Raw genomic sequence first — 19,653 nt, 5'->3', positions numbered from 1 at the left:
GTACACTGCTGATGGGAATACAAACTAGTACAACCACTCTGGAAAAAAACTTGGAGGCTTCTTAAAAATCTAAACATAGATCTACCGTATGATCCAGCAATACCACTCTTGGGGATATACCCAAAAGACTGTGACACGGGTTACTCCAGAGACACCTGCACACCCATGTTTATTGCAGCACTTTTCACAATAGCCAAGTTATGGAAACAGCCAAGGTGCCCCACTACTGATGAATGGATTAAGAAAATGTGGTATTTATACACAATGGAATTTTATGCAGCCATGAAGAAGAATGAAATGTTATCATTTGCAAGTAAATGGATGGAACTGGAGAACATCATTCTGAGTGAGGTTAGCGTGGCCCAAAAGACCAAAACTCATATGTTCTTCCTCATATGCGGACATTAGATCAAGGGCAAACACAACAAGGTGATTGGACTTTGATCACATGATAAAGCGAGAGCACACAAGGGAGGTATGAGGATAGGCAAGACACCCAAAAAACTAGATAACATTTGTTGCCCTCAATGCAGAGAAACTAATGCAGATACTCTAAGGTGACAGAGGCCAATAGGAGAAGGGGACCAGGAACTAGAGACAAGGTTAATTCGAGAAGAATTAACTTAGAAGGTAACACACATGTACAGGAAAGCAATCAGAGTCAACTCCCTGTATAGCTATCCTTATCTCAACTACCAAAAACCCTTGGTCCTTCCTATTATTGCTTATACTCTCTCTTCAACAAAGCTAGAGATAAGGGCAAAATAATTTCTGCCTGGTAGTGAAGGGGTAAGGGAGGAGAAGGAGGAGGCGAGAGGGTAAGACAGAGGGTGGGGAAAAGTGGGGAGAAATGACCCAAACATTGTCTGCACATATGAATAAAAGAAAAAAAGAATAAGTTGATGAGTTAATAAAAATGGTTTAAACCATGGTTAATTTATAATCATAAGAAAAGTGCTTTTGAATAGCATGGGAGATGACAGAAGAACTAATGGAATTTTTTTTCAAATCACAAATTACTTTGAATAAAAAGACATATGACTCACAATCCAGTTCTGTTTTTTGCATTCATTCATTTTCTATTCTTCAACTTCTTTACATTTGTATTCATCACCAAGTTGTTTTCAATTTTCTTGAAGAATTTCCCATCACTAGATCCATTCCTTTTGATTCTTGCAGCTACAGAACTGAGTTGAGAAAGTTGCATAAATTCACATGCTAGACCAAGCTCAGATTGATGTTGGCCGCTGGTTCCCTCATGGGCACCTTAGGGTCCAGTTCAGCCAAGGGGCATAACTGGGGAACAACAAAATGGCCCAATACCACTTTTTTGCTTCTTTATAGAATGTAGACCTAAAATGCTGCTGCTGATGATAACAATAATGGGATGTTGATATATATATATATATGGGACTGTCCTGGGGAATCAGAGGGATAGGGGAGGAAGAAAGGAAAGGACACTGAGGTATAAAGAGGATTGGAGCATGATAGACAGATATATAGAAGATAGATAGATAGATAGATAGATGATAGATGGATAGAATATTTGAAATAAATCAAACACTATTTAGAAGGGGGAAGAGGAAGAAGTAAGGGAATATAAAGGAGGGTGTAAACTTATTCAAAGTACACCATATGCACATATAGAATTATCACAAAGACACCCCCTTACACTATTAATGTAATGTATTAGAAAGTGTGAGGTCTTGAATTCAAACTCCAGTACTGACAAAAAAAATCTAATTTTCATGGGATGGAGTGGCTCAAGTGGTACAGCACCTGACTAGCAGGTGTGAGACCCTGAGTTCAAATACAAGTACTATAAAAAGAAAAATCTGATGTTCACATTTTTATTTCAACATATTCATGCATGTGTAAATGCTTTTTGGTTGTATTTGTTGGTTGAGTGCAGCTAGGGACTTAAACCAAAATATATTGAAATGTATCATCACTTTACTATACTGGGAGACTATGTATTATAATATGAAGTCACTTTCTAAATTCCTGATTTTCTTTTTGCATCAAAGCATTAATTTTGTTAGCAATAGTTAAGATAACCAGTTTCTACCAATTTTAATTTTAACATATTCAGCACAGAAGAAGAATAATTTCCCACAGGTTCAGTTGGAGTTGAAGTGAGCATTGAATAGACACAACAGTAGTCCCAAATTATGGTGGGAGAGTTAAGATGCTCATCTCCCTGATGTTTTCTCTCCAAGCCACACTCCCAATACAATAAGATTTCATTCATAGCTGGGATTTGTAAACCAGAAAACCATGGTCAGTCCAAATTAACACAAGAAGCTTACTAAAGTTATATCAATAAGCAGCATTTTAATGAAAATTTGAAAGAATGAAAGAGGAGGCACATTATCACTGTAAGCTTTTTTTTTAAGTGTGCACATGAGGAAACTACACTTTCTTTTTGTTGTTAAAAATGTCTGCTGGACAATCAGAAAAATCCTTAATGGTCTTTTTCCACTTTGCTCTTCTCTAAACCATCTCTCATAGGTTTAACCATAGAAATCTTTGCCATACCTATGGCAAGACACAAGAGTAAAATCTTTTGCTATTACACAGCCTTCTGGACACTGCTAAAGATGATCTAGCTGAAAAAGACACCCCGTCAGTACATATAGCTCAAAATTTGGGACCTGAACTTAAAAAACACTAGGATTATAGAAAAGTCCCCATATTTTAAAATTAGAACAAGACTTTAATTAATAAAAAAGCTACATTAAAAAGTAAGTGAAAATATGTTTCAAAATCTAAACTTCTAAATTATTGTTGACTATGTAATCATTGTGCAAGGACACATTAAGATACAGTGGAAAGCAGTTTGCTGTCTCATGTCATTAGTTGCTAGTAGACATGTGTTTTATTTGGACCTTTGTATATTTCAATCCATCCCATAATCACACACTTGTTCCTGCTCACCTAAGCAGAACTTGTCTGTTTTTGAAATGTGAGCTCTTCTTTATATCAATCTCTTTGAAGACTTTAAAAACAACATTTTAGCCAGAGGTGGTGGTTCAAGCTTTAATCCCAGTTATTAAGAAGGCAGAAATGGGGAGGATTGAGGTTCATGGCCATTCTAGGTGAAAAGATCCCATATAAATCAATTGTCCATGGGGCTGATGATGCCTACCTGTGTTCCCAGCTATGTGGGAGGTGGTAGGTAGGAACATCCTGGTTGTAGTCTGGCCCTAGGCAACCATGTGAGACCCTACTTAAAAAATAAGTAAAAAGGAATGGGAATGTGACTCAAGTGGTCAAATGGAATTCTAAGCCCAGTACCGAAAAAAAAAAGTATAATAAAAATAAGAGTTTTTTCCTGTTCACTTACTTAATTTCATTTCTTCATTTTTTTTCTGGCTCAAATAGTGATAGCCATCATCCTTGTAACTTTCTATGTCTTTTCTTTTTGCTGGTACTGGTGTTTGAACTCAGGGCCTCAAACTTCCTAGACAGGTACTCATTTTTTCAAGACAGATTCTCAAGAACAGTTTTCCCAGACTGGCTTTGAACTATGATCCTACAGATCTCTGCCTCCAGAGTAGCTAGGATCAGAGGTGTGAGCCACCAATCCCTGACATCTATGTCTTAATTGGCACTGTGGTTTGAACCTTTATTCTGGTCCATGTTTTATTTACTTCATGCATTTAGAGCCTTGACTGTTCATTATTCCCTAGATTGACTAAACCACAATTTATCTGCCCTTATCAAAAAATTCACAATGTTTCTTTCCTCTGACATCTTTTATATGCCATTTTGCCTGCCTATGTGAGAATATTTCCAGGGTAAACACTAAAATGGATTTTTCAAGATTATCCAAACTACCACAGGGGCTGTTAATTCATGGTCAAGGTGTCATGCTGAATCTCCAAGTGTCATCTTGCAGCATGTGAGAGAATTCTAAGTCCTTTGTTTAAAAAGAAAACAAAACATGACAAAAAAAACCCTCTATTATCCCAATTTGGGGGAGAAATACTTTTCACATTTTTCATATTGGCACTTGGGGATTAACAAGTTTAGAAGGCATGGCCCAACCACAAACACCGATAGGAGCATCAGAAGGGGCCCTGCAAGGTGCAGCAGCCAGCATGTACAATTTTTAGTCTTAAGTTAGGTAAACTACACTGTTTTTCTAAGAAAAAGACAAAGCCTATCTTTTTTTATCTGTCAAAAGATCTACTTATTCATTTTGAAAAGTGACAACCATCAGAGAGTCTATTGGTTACTTTTCCTATAGGTGTCAACACCTGTAGCTATCCGTAACCATTAAATGGCCCTCTTTGTTTGGACTGCCACTGTAGTGGGGCAGTTAAGGACTGATTGTTTGGGAGTAATACTTACATCAGGGGCCAGGTGTACCATGGGCAAGTATATACAGGGACAGTACAGTTAGAGGGTAAACATCAATAGTGTAAGGTACTGCTGAATTAAGACCATGCCACGTGTGGAAAGGAAAGATTTATTAATCCAGACCGTGGGCTGTCACTCTCGGGTTCAGAGTGAAAGCGGCTTGGTTGAATTGGGTAGTGGGCTTTATACTAGGGGCCAAGCCATGGGCGAGGGAGAGAGTCTCTGGTCTCTGATTATCTGTGATCACCAGATGGAGCAGGTCGACATGCCTGGCTAGTTGAGTAATTGGAAGTTCCTGAGTTGTTTTGCAAGCCGAGAAACAATCAGGCAGGGAGAAACAAGTGGTCATAAATCAGGGGGTCTGGTTTTAAGGTGTAGCCTCGGGTCCTTCCGCCTGCCCCAAGAATGCCAGGGACCTAACAAATAGCAGTCAGTTATATGATAAAAGAAGACTCAAGGGTCTTTAAGCAGAAGTTAAACACCATTATAAGGTAGAAAACAAGAGGGATTAAGCAACTCTATGAGTATGAGCTATTAAAAGGACATACTTGGAGCTAGAAGAAATAGTCAGATTGCCTCTGTTAAGCAGAAGGCTCTGGCCAAAGACATGAGTTTGCCTTTTGCCAACTCCTAGAAGGCTTTAGTACCAGACAGCACAAGTGTAAGATCCCCATTTTTTAATCTCTTAGCTTTGGTTAATTTTAAAGATCTAGCATAGTTGACTCCATCTAGATCTGGAGGAAGTCCCCTCCTTTGTGTAGTCCTTTTAAATTGTAGTCCTCTTATACTGTTTCTCTGAACAGTTGCTTCTGAATATTTTGCTGATTTGGCAGTTTGGTGCCTTATCACCAGAAGCAGCTTTCTCCCAGAAAGGCTGATTTGGTCCACCATTGGAGGGGAAGTAGCACAGCAGTCAGATCAGAAGTTAGTGCCAATGTGAACTTTCTGGCAAAATTAAGCAACAAACAGATTTACAAAAAACGGATCCTGGGCTGTGCTTAATTAAGTCTAGTTTTTGTCTGTCTTATGGGGAATGTACTGGCATCTTAAAAGTGTTGTAAAATATCAACAGACAACAGTTACAACGTTTTATAAAAAAAAAAGTAGAAAACAACGGTATCTTAAGAATGTCTGACTTGGTTGACAGATCAGTGCTTGTCAGAGTCATTTTCCATGGGCTTGTCTGTAAATGTTTCAGAAGGACCAGACCCTCTTGGCCTCACCCTTTCTTTCTATCAACAAAGGTAAGATTTTGCTCCTTTCCTTCCCATGACATAGGGCCCAATATGAGGTGGAAGAGGTGGATAAGGACACAGAGAACACACACTATTTTAATAAATATTTGAAGGGCCAGACTCAGACATTGGAATAAGGAAGTAAAAACTGAAAAGCCACAGTACAGAGCCCTGTCCCGTCCCCTTTTAGATGTTAATTTACAGGAGCAGACAGACTTGAAGGGCTACCTGCATCTGCCTTCCTCTGAGATGTTAACAAGTTACAGTGCTTCTTGAATGGGTAGAAGGAAAGACTTGTCTGGCAAAGGGAAATGCTAACATTCACCTATTTTCCCTTTGGATAGGCCTAGATAACATCTCCTTATTTTGCAATAATAAATATCACTCATCTTGGGCACTTGTTTAGAGTTCCTAGACTTCTAGTGACATGGATTTACCCATCCCAGGAAAGATTAAAATTACAGATACTAAACCTCCATTTTGAGTCTATTCCCATTTCCTTTGTGGGGAACAGAAAATGTTTCTTTCTCCTCTTCCACCACCACCTTGTTCATACTTCCTTATCCTGTTATAATAAAATAAATTATTTCTAAAACTTCTACCTTGTGAGACTTCATGTTGTGAGATAACTTTAAATGCTTTACACATCTCTGGATCTCAAGAATCTGTGATTTTCTGTGGAGACTGGGAAGCTGTGGGAAAAGCCCCTCATCTATCCCCTGGCAACATATACACATGTCTGAATCATAGTTCTTCTAAGCCAGCTATGGTGATCTGATCCAACTTTCCTTCCCATGTGTGAGGAGGTGTGTCTACTGAGCAATCTGGGAGATATTTATCTACTTCTTAACAGAAGCACACCAGAGGAAACAGTTTCCTTTTCCTGCCTTTGGAAATTGTTGTGAGAATATGTAAACTAAAGTGGCAGCAGGTATCCTTTTAACCTCTCAGGGAAACTGACAAGCTATGAATGAGAAAGAGATGATCTGTGAAGTTCCAGGATCATTGCAGATATCATTGGCCTGCAGAACTGAGCAGCCCTGGAGATGCACCATCTTGGAGTCAGCTGCTGTGGAATGTAATGAGTTATAGTAATGCAGACTAGAAAATAGGGAAAGATGGGACTATTAGAGCATATTGCATTTCAAATTGTATATTCTCTCTCTCTCTCTCTCTCTCTCTCTGGACTCCTTTTCAATTGCAAATATGTGCAGAGTAATCCATCACTATCCATATCTCTACCCGCTCACTGATTATTGCTGATCTGGAACTGCTGGGTCTTTCCCCTCCCACAGATTATTATGGTTTTAAACACCTTGAAACAGAGAGAACTCTCTCTCTCTCTCTCTCTCTCTCTCTCTCTCTCTCTTTCTCTCTCTCTCTCTTTCTCCCTCTCTCTCTCTCTGCTTCTGGCTCCTCCCTTCCACTTGGCCCACCTAGTCAGATGAGGCCACCGTTGTTTCTTGTGATGTGTTCTCTTTACCTTTAATAAGTATGAGGGTTGAGACCTGTAGGGAGGAGATGGTAGGTGTGATCTAACCAATGTACAATGTAAGAGTATTCAGAATTGTCACAAAATCCCCCCTATATAATGAATATATCCTAATAAAAAATTTTAAAAGATTCCACCTTACTCCTTTTAGAATGCTATCATCATGAACACAAACAGCAACAAATGTTGGTGAGAATGTAGGGGGAAAGAGCCCTCATTTACTGTTGGTGGGAATGTAAATTAGCACAACCACTATGACTATAGTATGGAAGTTCCTCAAAAAACCAAAAGTACAACTACCATATGATTCAACAATACCAGTCCTAGGGATATACTGAAAGGAATGTAAGTCAGGTTACAATAAAGTCACCTGCACACCCATGTCGATTGCAGCATTATTCATAATAGCCAAGCTATGGAAACAGCCAAAATGCTCCACAACTGATAAATGAAATAAGAAAATGTGATACACATGTTTATATACAATGGAATTATATTCAGCCATAAAGAAGAATGAAATCTTGTCCTTAGAAGGTTAATGGATGGAACTGGAGAACATTATCCGAAGTGAGGTTTGCTAGGCTCAGAAAGCCAAAGGCTGCATGTTTGTTCTCATATGTGGAATATAGGCCCAATACAAATACAAGCAATGTTACATATACATACAAATACATACAGAACATGTACCCAAAAATGGGATTAACCAAATCGGGATATGTCATAATGAAACTTTCTGTGTAGCTATCTTAAACAAAAATGTCATTTTTCAAAAACAAAGGACAGGAAGATAAAACAGGCCCTGTCCAAGGGTGATACTAACAGGAGAGGTAACCTTAGAAAGAGAAGGTGAAGGAGGGTGAATATGGTGGAAATATTATGTACTCATTTATGAAAAAGGAAAAACGAGACTTGGTGAAACTATTCTACCATGGGGGAAAGAGGATAAAGGACAATGATGATGGAGGGGGAGAATTTAACTATGATATATTGTATGTTCTTTTGTAAATGTCACAATGTACCCCCAGTACAATAATAATATGATAATAAAAATAAAATAAATTTAAAAAATAATATAAAGGCCAGTAGACTATCATTTCAACTATGTAAAAGTACACTAAAATAGCAAACAAACAAAAAATAATAACAGGGAATTTAGATCGAAAAGAGACCTAAGAACGGTCAGAGGTGCCTCACAGGTCACAACCCCACCCACCCACCCTCAGACTCACACATGCAAATTGGTCTGATACTGTATTCTCAATTAATTGTGTGTGACCAACCTCCTCACACTGATCCTAGCCATTTACAGACCTCATCTCTCCTCCTCTCTATACCCCAACCATAACAACTACATTTCTCTTCCCCACAATTATCATGCACTCTCACTCTCCACAGTGCTCACCAAGACCCCCTGATGCCACCTCTTGCCATGCCCATCCCTCCTCTCCCAGGTCCTCCCTAACTGACACACACCCTCATTTTCATTGCTACTGTCACCTCAGATATACCTCTTCACATACACACAGACATGCATGGTCACTCCATCTCAAACCATTAAACACAGACAAAATCCCACACTATCTCAGGACATACACTCATAGTGACCTCCTGATGTCACCTCCCTCACAATACCACACAGCCTGGAACAAGTCTCTCTCTCTCTCTCTCTCTCTCTCTCTCTCTCTCTCTCTCACACACACACACACACACACACACACACACACACACACACACACACACACAGGGTCCCTGGCCACCCCACCCTATGTTCACCCCTCCTCTGCACAGTAAAGCTCTCACCAATCCTGTGGTTGTCTCTGTAGAACCTGTCCACTGCAGCCCGTTTCTGCGCCAGGCAATCCTTCTGGCTGTTCCAGTACTCAGCATCTGCCTGCCCCAGCTTGGTCACCACCTTGTATTGCCCCAAGTCACTGTCGAAGCGAACATACTCCTCCTGGTTATAGAAGTATCTCACCAGGTACTGCACCCGCTCCATCCCATTGGAGAAGTGACTTTCATGTTTAACTTGCTCCAAGAAACGTGCTGTGGAAACAGGAACTGTTACTGGCTCTAATCTTGCTTTGAGGACTGGGTATCTGAAGGATCAAGTTCCTCCTCAGGAGCCCAAACTCTCTGGACCTATGATGGCTGCCAGAGTGACCCAGACATCCTCCACCTTCACATGATGGCATCCGCATGCATGACACATATGGCAGTGCGTGACAGTTGACAATTGCCATGAAGGACCCATAAAAGGAAAGAAAAGGATAGATGCTCAAATCCAGGAAAATCTCCCCTGTTTTCAGTGTTTTCAGAGAGGCTGAACATCTCTCCCTTTATTAGCCTATCCCTTCCTCCATTTCTTTTATCCTATGATGGAGAATTTCATGTATCACCATTTTACCTATTCTTGGTCAAGAATAAAACTCACTCTTATTATTGGTTCTACAACTTCAAAAGTGAAAAATGATCCAGTTTAGGGTCAAAAATTGGGAAAAGATCAATACTGCCACAGACCAATTAGAAGAAATTGACAAGTATACCCACAATCTGGTCACCTCCCCAAAGATCAGCACCCCACAAGTTCATCTTTAATATCCCAAAGGCAGAGGAAGCCCGTGGGGCTGGGACACCCCTCTTTTCTGTTGTCTTTAGGGACCCACTGCCCCTCAGCTAGGCAGGAGACCAACAAGTAGGAGCTGGACAAAGATTTGCCCCTCATCACTGCCTACACCACCTCCTGCTGGGAGCTTCTAGGGGAAAGAAGCGACTCCTGACTCCTGATTCTCATGGTCACAGCTCTTCACCCTTCCCTTAAACAGGACCCATCTGGAGCATTCTGTGAAATCTCTCTTAGTGCTGACTATGTGCTGTGTTGTCCCTAATGCTTTCTGTGCATTGTCTGTTTGAACCCTCAAAACAACTCTATGAGAAGATAATATCTTCTAACCCTCAAAGTAACTCTACAAAGTAGATAATTTCTTCCTCATTTTACATTTAAACTAAAGCAAAAAAGGAGCCAAATCACCTGTCCACAGTCACATAGTTCATGACAGGTCAAGCAAGTATTAAAAACTGAGAAATCTGGCTATGGTGTCCTAGCATTTAACCATTACATATACTCCATATAAAATTTCTTGGAAATGATTAAGTATGAGTTTTATGCCTTGTGTCATAGCTACCATACAAGTCTCCATCTGTTTGTAGATTAAATGTAACTACAGAAATCATGAATCTAACTTATTCTTCTCAGTGATTTCAATTTTTAAGAAAGATATGGTTTGACTGTTTTTTAAAAAAAAGGAATGAAGAAGAAGAAAGAGTTGAAATATAATGGAAGGGGTGAACTTGTTCAAAGTACACTCTATGCATGAATGGAATTGTTACAATGAAACCCCCTCATATTATTAATGTATGCTATTTCAAACATATTATAAAAGTATTTTTAAAAAATGAATGATATGGCTTGGATAAATGTGACCCAAACGTTGCTGTGTTAAAAGGCTGGTACCAGCTGTGGCCGTATTGGAAGGTAGTAGAAACTTTTTAGAGGTAGGGACTAGTGTGATGAAGTGACATCACTGAGATGTGCTATTCAAGGTGATACCAGAATACGACACCTCTCTCTCATAACCACCTGGCTGCCACAACACACTCCCACCCTGACATATGGCCTCACCACAGTACCCAAAGCAATGAGCCAACTGACCATGGACTGAACCATGGGCCAAAATAATTCTCTCCACCTTAGAGATGGTTTATCTCAGGTAACTTTTCACAGTGACTAACAGAAGCATTATTAGCCATCCTGTCATTTAAAATCCTACTACCTTTTAAAAATGCTTATTTGTGCTTATCTCATGCCATGTTCTCAACATACTCCATCACCTCATATCCTCTGAAACAATAATGTCATCAGTACATAAATTTTATGTAGAAACTCTACCAATTTTACTCAACATACTTATAACTGATTTTCAAGCTTTTCATTTCCTTTTCTCTTGCATACATAGATATAAATAGAGATATACTGAAACACATAATACTTTAACTGAGATATATATGTGTACATTGTTTTATGTATATATTTGTACTCAATTGTACTTCAGAGTATATGAACAGGATTTGAGTTACTCAACAGATGAAAGTTTCAGTCACTTATCTGATGTCCGTGTCTTTTCAACAGTCATTAAGCCAAATGATTTGATTTTACATCACATTCCCGTGTTTTCTCTCCACTATCCACTACTTATCAATAGCAATCACAACCACTTCTTTTCTATTCAATTGCTCCAAGTACTTTTCTTCTGATTTTCAGTCTCCACCTCCAAATATTCATCCTGTGGATGCAATGCCTCTGTTTGTAGGCCCCCACAGAAAGGGCGAAGCTAAGAAGAAGATGGCATCCACATATGCACAGTGTGGAAGAGCAATCCGTCTCCAACTTTGAATAGAGACCTTCACCAAGCTCCCTCTGCATGGAAAAATGCAGCACTGGAAAATGAATTGTGGACCAGAATAGATCTGTCTGTTCACAAATCCTCTAGGTATCTTCTTACCAGATGAAAAAGGTAAAAAATAAAACAGGGAAATTGTTACTCAGTGTCACCTGTCCATATCACCTCTGCAATTAGCACTGTTGGCCCATGCTCTCATGCTGTCTGTGAGAGCATGAGACATTCCCAGCCATGTGCCCAACTTAGGATGCCAGCTACAACAAATAAAAACAAATGATGTACAATTGAATTATTGTGTTATCTGAAATTTAGATATAACTGGGCATCCTACATTTTATTTGTCAATGTTTTCAAAACAAATAATGAATTTAGTATTTCTTTGTCTTCTTGAATTCAGCCTCCACCCTTACAACATGTACTGGCACATGTAAAATCACAAGCTTTACCAATATTTCACACTCTGTTTAGCCACTACTCACTAATGGAGGGGGAAAACCCAGGCTCTAGAATAAGATTATCTGAATTTCAAGGTGCGCTTTTCTACTTGTGTCTGTTTCTAATATCTAGCCTTCTTTCTTTGTCCCTAAAATGGATTTTAAAATAGCATATTCCTTACAGCACTACTGTTAAGGGATACAATAAATAGTGACTCTCTCTAGTGGTGACCACATAATAAATACTGAACAAACATCATTATTTTAATTTTTATCACTATTGTGAAAGCAAACTCATGAGATTTATTCTCTAATTTCTTAAAATAATACATTTATCATAATATGGCAATTTTCTGTGCTTATTTTATCACTAATTGCCATTTTACCACTTCAGGGCAGAAACACTGGTTTACGTATACTGATGCGGCATGAATACATCACACATAAGAAGTACACTGACATGGAAGAGGAAATAGTGAACCTGATTTGCACTATAGTCTGGGTTCTAACACTAACTGTGTAAAACTAATTATGAGCTACTTGAATCATTTGGGTTTAAAATTCCATAAATATATATGCTGTTAAATGCTTCAGAAATGACAGCATAATTGTTGCAATGTCATGCTAAAATGCATAGGTCTGTGAAATGTGACAGTGCAACATGCTGCAAAGCTGATTTGTTTTGCTCATGTCTGCATTGTCATCAGTAGTGTAATAACTGATGTATTCTGAGTTATTGAGAAATAATGGCTATGTGAAGAATGAAGTTTTGCATGACTTAAGGCACAAGTCCTTTTGATACTTTTTTGTGACCATCTCTATCTCTGGTTGTCACGTCCTCTCATTTATCTTCAGTCACCTTATTTTGTTACTTTAGTTTAAGTGGCCTCTTGGTCCCACAACACAGTTCTTCCCTTTGACAAATCACTCACAGTCATCTCTACTCCAGCCTTCACTTTTCCACATTCACCCTGCTCAAACAGTCCAATCTGTTTTCTGTCCTGGGTACTCCATTGACTACAAAGGTCAAGCCGTTGGAACCAAGTGCTCAATCTCTCTCATGTCTACCTTCAGCTTCTCTGGTATCTCAACTCCACTGGCCACAGCCTCTTCCCTGAGAAGTATCCTTTCCTTGATTTCCATGAGTCACATTCCCTTGGTTTTCCTCCAATATCACTGGTCTTCCTTCTCAGTTCCTTTTGCTGGTGTTGTCCCTCTTTTTGTTCTCTACACACACTGTCTCTCTTTGGCTAATCTCCTTTGTTTTTCCATAAACTTAGCTCAATACTTCTGTCACAGATGCCAACAAATATCCTTACAACCTTTGCCTCACACAAGACTCTATTCTCTTATATTTAACTGAACTCTTCACATTCCACATAAATGTGCAAAATTATCTCAGACTTACCCTGAACAAAACCTGTATTTTCATGACTCTCTCAGTTTTCCCTATATCACTAAATACCTCTACCTTCTACCTATGTACTTAAGACATAATCCTTAGGGTAAAACTTGGTATTCTGACCCAACTTATATTTAATACATTGATAATTTATACAAAAATATGCCCCAAACTCTCCTCTTCATCACTGTCTTTACCATAACTGCACTACTTGAAGCATTAGCTTGTGTTTCCTAGAGATTTGCTGTGCTTCTACATGGTCTGCTTGCTTTCACATAGCACCCTTAGTTAATATTTGTAATTTAATATAATTGCCTGTCATTGTAACCCTAAGTAACTTTCTATATCTGCTTAGATCAATGGATGTTCCTTACCCTGGGTCTCAGGATCTACAAGGATAGATCTGCTGAATGCCTTTAACCCTATCTTGCCTTATGCTACTCCACACACATCTGCCTCATTACACTTCAGCCTTTCTAGCCATGTTCATTTCCCTAGAACATCACACATCTTGCTACACATTAGCCTTTCCCTGTTCTCTCACCCTTGATGCTTTTCCCCTTAGGTTCTCAGTAGGCTGTTTTCTACATATACAATGCTCAGGTAAATCCACCTGCTCAAGGACAGCTGTCTGATGTTTGAACAGAAGTCAGGGTAATGTACAACACTGTGTCCCAATACCCTAATATCTTAGCTTCAGAGCACTTATTGCTCTCTGAAATTTTCTTCTATGTTCTCTGTTTATTAGATTTTTGTCTTTTCCCCATTGTTAGATGAGTTCCGTAGAAGTAGAGAACAATTCTATTTTATGCAATAGAATTATCAGAGTCTAGAACAGATCTGTGAATACAACACTTGCTCAGAAAATATCTGTAACCTAAAGGAAACAGCTAGGGATCTGTTGAATTGATCATTGCAGAAATCTTTGAAAGGAAGTGGGGCTCTAGTCTTACACTCTTTTATTTGAATGGCACATAGCATCTCTCCCTCTTGCTGTGAGAAATTTAGCCAAATTTCCTTTCTGTCATTTTTCTAAATATCCATGTTCACAGAGAAGGAAACTGTGACTGTAAGGAACAGGAGTACTAGGTTTGGTGGCCCATGCCTACTACCCCAGCATTTGGGAGGCTGAGACAAGTGGGCTGTATGTCCCACAAAGTGGGACATTTTTGTTGTTTAATGGATCTCTTCCATTGCTGAGTATTTGCACATGGTCCAGTTACTTTCAATCATGGCAACAATTGGATCAGAACGAAATAATTACCAGGTGAAGGTAGAGGAAGCCAGATATGGCAAATTGAAGAAAAGATAGGGCATGATAAAGGCTTCTAAAATCTGACATAAATCTGTTGGACAATGAGTACCTTTGGATTATTGGCTTTCAGCACATGGAGGAGTTATCAGTATGCACATTCTCTCTGTACCTCTGCTCATCTGTATACTTTGGCACACAAGGAATTCCTGATATTTTACTATTTTTGAGTTACAAAGTAGAATTTCGCATAATTCATCCTCCATAACTTGCTTACCTTCTTGAACTCTCAGACAATGTAGAAAAAAATATACTGTAGAAAGATCCAGGGAGTCTTTTCTCTTGTTTCCTATGTGGGGTGCAAGAACTCTTACTCTTTCCCCGACTTCTCTCTATTTTATCCTGTTATACTAAAATAAATCCTTGCTAAAAAGAAAAGAAAAATTCAAATAGATTCATAGAGAATTACACCTTCAAAATTTTTCATCATATGCCTTCAGTACTTTAAGGCACCAAAGAATAACCCATAGATACTCATTAAGTATGAGATCATCTAAGTATTAAGGTCTGTACTTCAGCAACAGGATGCTTTCCAAAGGAAACATGAAACACACAGATACAGGCTATATAAACACTGTGATTGAGAGAGACAGAAAGAAGACAATGGAGGACAACTCTAGGTGTTCCAGGTATATTACAGAAGTAGCAACATCACAGGATTTTGAAGACAAAACACAGGAGGGACACTAATGAATCCTTTTGACTTCTCATAAACTTCTCTGGAGAATCACTGCATAAAAAAGGGTACTGATGAATGAGGAATTATTTTAACATCATTATTTCTAAGTGCTTTCAAGATCCTCAGGGAATGTCCAGTAATATTGGAGAGGTTTCATTGGAGAGAATTGAGAATAAATGTCCTATATAGAGTCCCAATATCCATGTCTCATAGACAGTATACATGACCAGGCTCCATTACAATGTGGAAATAATTTAAGATCTGAAGGATAAATGTAGGTAACCACAATTTTTAAAGGATACAGCCTAGAAACAATGACAAAATTAACTCTCTTACTTCTCCAACCCACAGTAGCTCAGCACCTTAGTTGTGCACTTATGTAAGGTGTCCCTGGACAAAGCCAGGAGAGGACAGAGGACCATCAGTATCACTGTCAGATCTGCCATGTGGGGTCCTCTGGAGGGCCACAGACCTCCATGCTGATTAATAGAAGAGGATGGGAGACAGAGAAGACAATTCTCACTGACCCTTCCACCCACATCCAAATTAATGAGAACCAAGGTATCCATTGCTGTGATGTGGGTTGGGATAATCAGAGTGTGAGAAAATCAATCAACATTAGCAGTGATTAGTATCATCAGTAGACAGTCAGAATTTCAGGATGAAAGTGCTCTATCTAAAACAGGATTTCCTTCCTTAGGTCATTAATTGAATTTAGTATTTTAAAATTTGATCCAGTTGTATTTGAAAAACACTTTAACTGGGCCACCATGGTGAGTCATCTCCATGCTAGTCAGTGACACATTCACAATTTCTAGGATTGTAGGAGCACTGGTTTCTCCATTGAAGACAGTGTTCTTTAGACAGCTGCATATGGTGTTGTGTTTAGGAATAAAGGGGGTGGAGGGAAGACAACTGAAATTCAGGATAACTTTAGTCTTGTCCTCACTATTCCATTACTGTAGATTGGGGAAAATTACTTCACTTTTCACACTTGAATGAAGGTACTGCAATCTGTCAGGAATATCAATTGTAGAAAATACTTAGATTCTGTGGACACTACACACACCAGAATTCCCTGGCCACTGATCATATGACTGAATTAGAGCTGTTGATTGGGGAGGAGAATCTGTGCTTCTTTGTTGTTTAGGACACTTCTGATAAACTAAAAGAAATTCAAAGTTTGTCAGTCAGTTAATAGAATAAAAGTGTGTTTCCAGTTTGTCTCCTGATGCTGTCACTGATTTCAGTGGTCCCTCCAAATTACATATAGGTAATGAGCTGAGAGGAGGTCATCCATGTGAAATGAGGGTCTTAATAATAACTTTGCACAACTCTCAAATAACGTTGTAAGGCTACTATCCAAATCAAAGTAGGCAGGGACTGAGAAATCTATAAAGACCTCAAATTTAGACTTTTGACAATTTCTGCTTTAAAATCATTAATATTTCCTATAAAATAATTTTCAATCCCTTAAACCTGGTTTCCATTATGATTCTCTCCTTTCATTGAGGATGTATCCATCTATTATTACTTCACTTCCTTGCCTAAGGACTGACAGAAGAATAGATTGCTACAGAATACAGCATTGAATGTTCTGGAAATAGAAAACTATGAATTAAATCATTTAATATAATCATAGAATTTCAAATGTATAATTCTATTTTTAGACAATTATCACATAATATGCTAATATTATGTGTAATCTTTCAGATTCAGAATGCACTAAATGAAACAATTTTGTATACAAAGTTCTGCATAATTTTCCAGTCCATCACAGTTCTGATAAGTAGTCACTCTTTATATACTTTAATATTTAAGGAGACATGAGAGTCGCTATGCTACAATAACTGTCCCTAAAATTTTTTGAGTAGCTTTAGAGAATTTTAATTTTTAGTCAGGAATGTCTTCTTACCTTTTTACACACAAGTATTTTATAGCTGGATTCCAAGATGGCGGCTAGAGGGAGGAAGCAGAAAGCGAGCCTCCTATAGTGAAATCTTGGACAGAAACTGGAGACACACTTTGCAGGCATAATCACTGAGAAGAGGCATAACTTTGACCCCTCCACACCTCCAGCTGGCACAGAGAATCTCCACCTCACATTAAACGGAGAAACCAGGAGAGCCCCCAGGACGCCAGTCGCCAGCGCCCAGACGGCTTGGGAAGACGCAGACCAGGTGAGCTTCGTGGTATGTGGTACTCCCACAGACAAGCCTTGGCTACAGCAGCATAGCCCCCTGGACAGACTGACCCCAAACCAGTTTCTCCAGGAAAAAGGAGAAACTGAGTAATAAGCAATAACAATAAAGACACATTGCAAAGAGAGTGGGGCACCCTGAGCTCAGAAGAGGGGGAGAGGGAAATCCCTCCCAGAACTGTAAATAAACAAGCTGGACCTGGCTGGAGAGGGTGGGAGTGGGGGCGCGCGCCCAGCAACCAGGAGCGGGAATGCTTGTGAGAGTGGCGGAGGGAGGAAAACTCCACAGGAGAGGAGGGAAGACCCACTTCCCACATGAACTGTAAACAAACATGGCAGCTGGCAGGAGCAGCAGCACCACCCAGTAATCAGGAGCAGGAAAGCTTGTGAAAGTGGCGGTGGGAGGAAAACTGCAGAGGAGAGGGAGGAAGACCCACCTCCCATGTGAACTGTAAATAAACACACAGGCCTAACAACGCAGGTGCAGTGTCACCTTTCCCAGTGTGCTTTTTAAAGGGGAAAGCTTGTAGCAGAGGCTCACGCACAGGAGGAATCTGAGTAAACAAAGCCTGCAGGGCCAGGTGAGTGCTAAGCTCACCCCAGAGGTCTGCATAAATAATGCCACCAGCAACAGCAGGCTGACATCAGCAGGCAGGGAAGCCACAGCTGCAGATACCATTCTCAGAACTGTCTCCACACTCTTTTTTTTTTTTTTTGTCTCCCTACCTTTGATGAGAAAACAACCGAATTACACCTGCAAGCTGAAAAACTTACTGAAACTGTATTGCATTTGAACTTGGGACACATGGTGGAGGTTTTTTTGTGTGTGTATGTGTAGTTTTGTTCTACTTTATGCGTCCCCTTTGATGACACAACTACAGAACAATATCTGAGGCACTATCTCCAGGATTGGAGACTGAGACGGACACCCAAATTATTAAGACTGAAACTTCATTGCATTTGAACTTGGAGGGTTTTTTGGGTTTTTTGGTGTTTTGGTTTTTTTAAATTTTCTATTTTTTACATTTTATTTTAATACATTTTTATATATAGATTTTTCTTTCAATTACTTATTTTTTATTTTTATAATTATCTTTATTTTTTTATTTTTGATTTTCAATCCTCTCTCTATCTCTCTAATGTCTGTTCAGCCTACTGTCAATTAGTACACTAAACCTCCCTGTTTATACCTTTGAAACTTTCTTGTCTGATACCTTGTTCTGTTTTCTCCTTCCAGTCAGTGTTTTTTCCCATTCCTTTAACTTCTTGCTTTCCATCTCAGCTCACCCTTCCATTCTAAATATTACCATTGTTATTATTATAAGCTAGAAAATACTTAATTGCACACAGTACAGGGACAGTAACAACACCAAAGACAATGACGAGAAGACAGAAAAAACAGGGAAACCAGTTTCCCTACAGCAAAAAATTAGTACAGGAACCAGAGGAGAATGAAGAGAACAGAAACTCAGACCCAGACTCCAATAAAATGAGGATAAACTATGCCAAAGGACCCAATGAAGCCCACAAGAATAATTTAAAAGAAAACATACTACAGGTACTCAATGAGAATTTTATAGAGATGATACTGGATAGGGTCAACCAAAATGTACAGGAGACACTCAAGATATTCCAAGACAACAAAAATAGAGAATTTGAACAAGCAAAATAAGAAATAAAGGAAACCATAGAAGCACTATATAAACACCAAAGTGAAAGAGAGAACACGATGAATAAATGGATAAATGAACTCAGGACAAAAATAGACAACATTAAAGAGGAAACCACTCAGTATATGGAAAACCTCAGAAAAAAGAATGAAGCAGAACTGCAAAACAAAACAGAAGGCCAATCCAGCAGAATAGAACAAACAGAAGACAGACTCTCAGAACTTGAAGATGAAATGGTAATTAAAGGAAAAACCAAAGAACTATTAATTAAACAACTCAAGACCTGTGAAAAGAAAATGCAAGAACTTACCAACTCCATCAAAAGACCAAACATGAGAATCATGGGCATCAAAGAAAGAGAAGAGGTGCAAGCAAAGGGAATGCGTAATATATTCAACAAAATAATA

The 19,653-nt window shown here is 39.0% G+C and overlaps 1 protein-coding gene across 1 annotated transcript in view; it reads right to left on the bottom strand.

The window, feature by feature from the left end:
* LOC109674703 (HLA class II histocompatibility antigen, DRB1 beta chain-like) overlaps positions 1-19,653 on the bottom strand; it is a 63,573-nt gene that overhangs the window by 28,361 nt on the left and 15,559 nt on the right. The window contains exons 2-3 of the mRNA XM_074084802.1: positions 8,850-9,135; positions 4,280-4,310 (exon numbers count right to left, since the gene is read on the bottom strand). Of these exons, the coding sequence (XP_073940903.1) occupies positions 4,280-4,310; positions 8,850-9,135 (317 nt within the window). The remainder of the gene's footprint in view (positions 1-4,279; positions 4,311-8,849; positions 9,136-19,653) is intronic.

The sequence above is a fragment of the Castor canadensis genome, chromosome 8, assembly GCF_047511655.1.
Source record: "Castor canadensis chromosome 8, mCasCan1.hap1v2, whole genome shotgun sequence".
Taxonomy (NCBI): Eukaryota; Metazoa; Chordata; class Mammalia; order Rodentia; family Castoridae; genus Castor; species Castor canadensis.
Note: the sequence above shows the minus strand (reverse complement) of the source record. Positions and strands in the feature narration are given on the sequence as shown.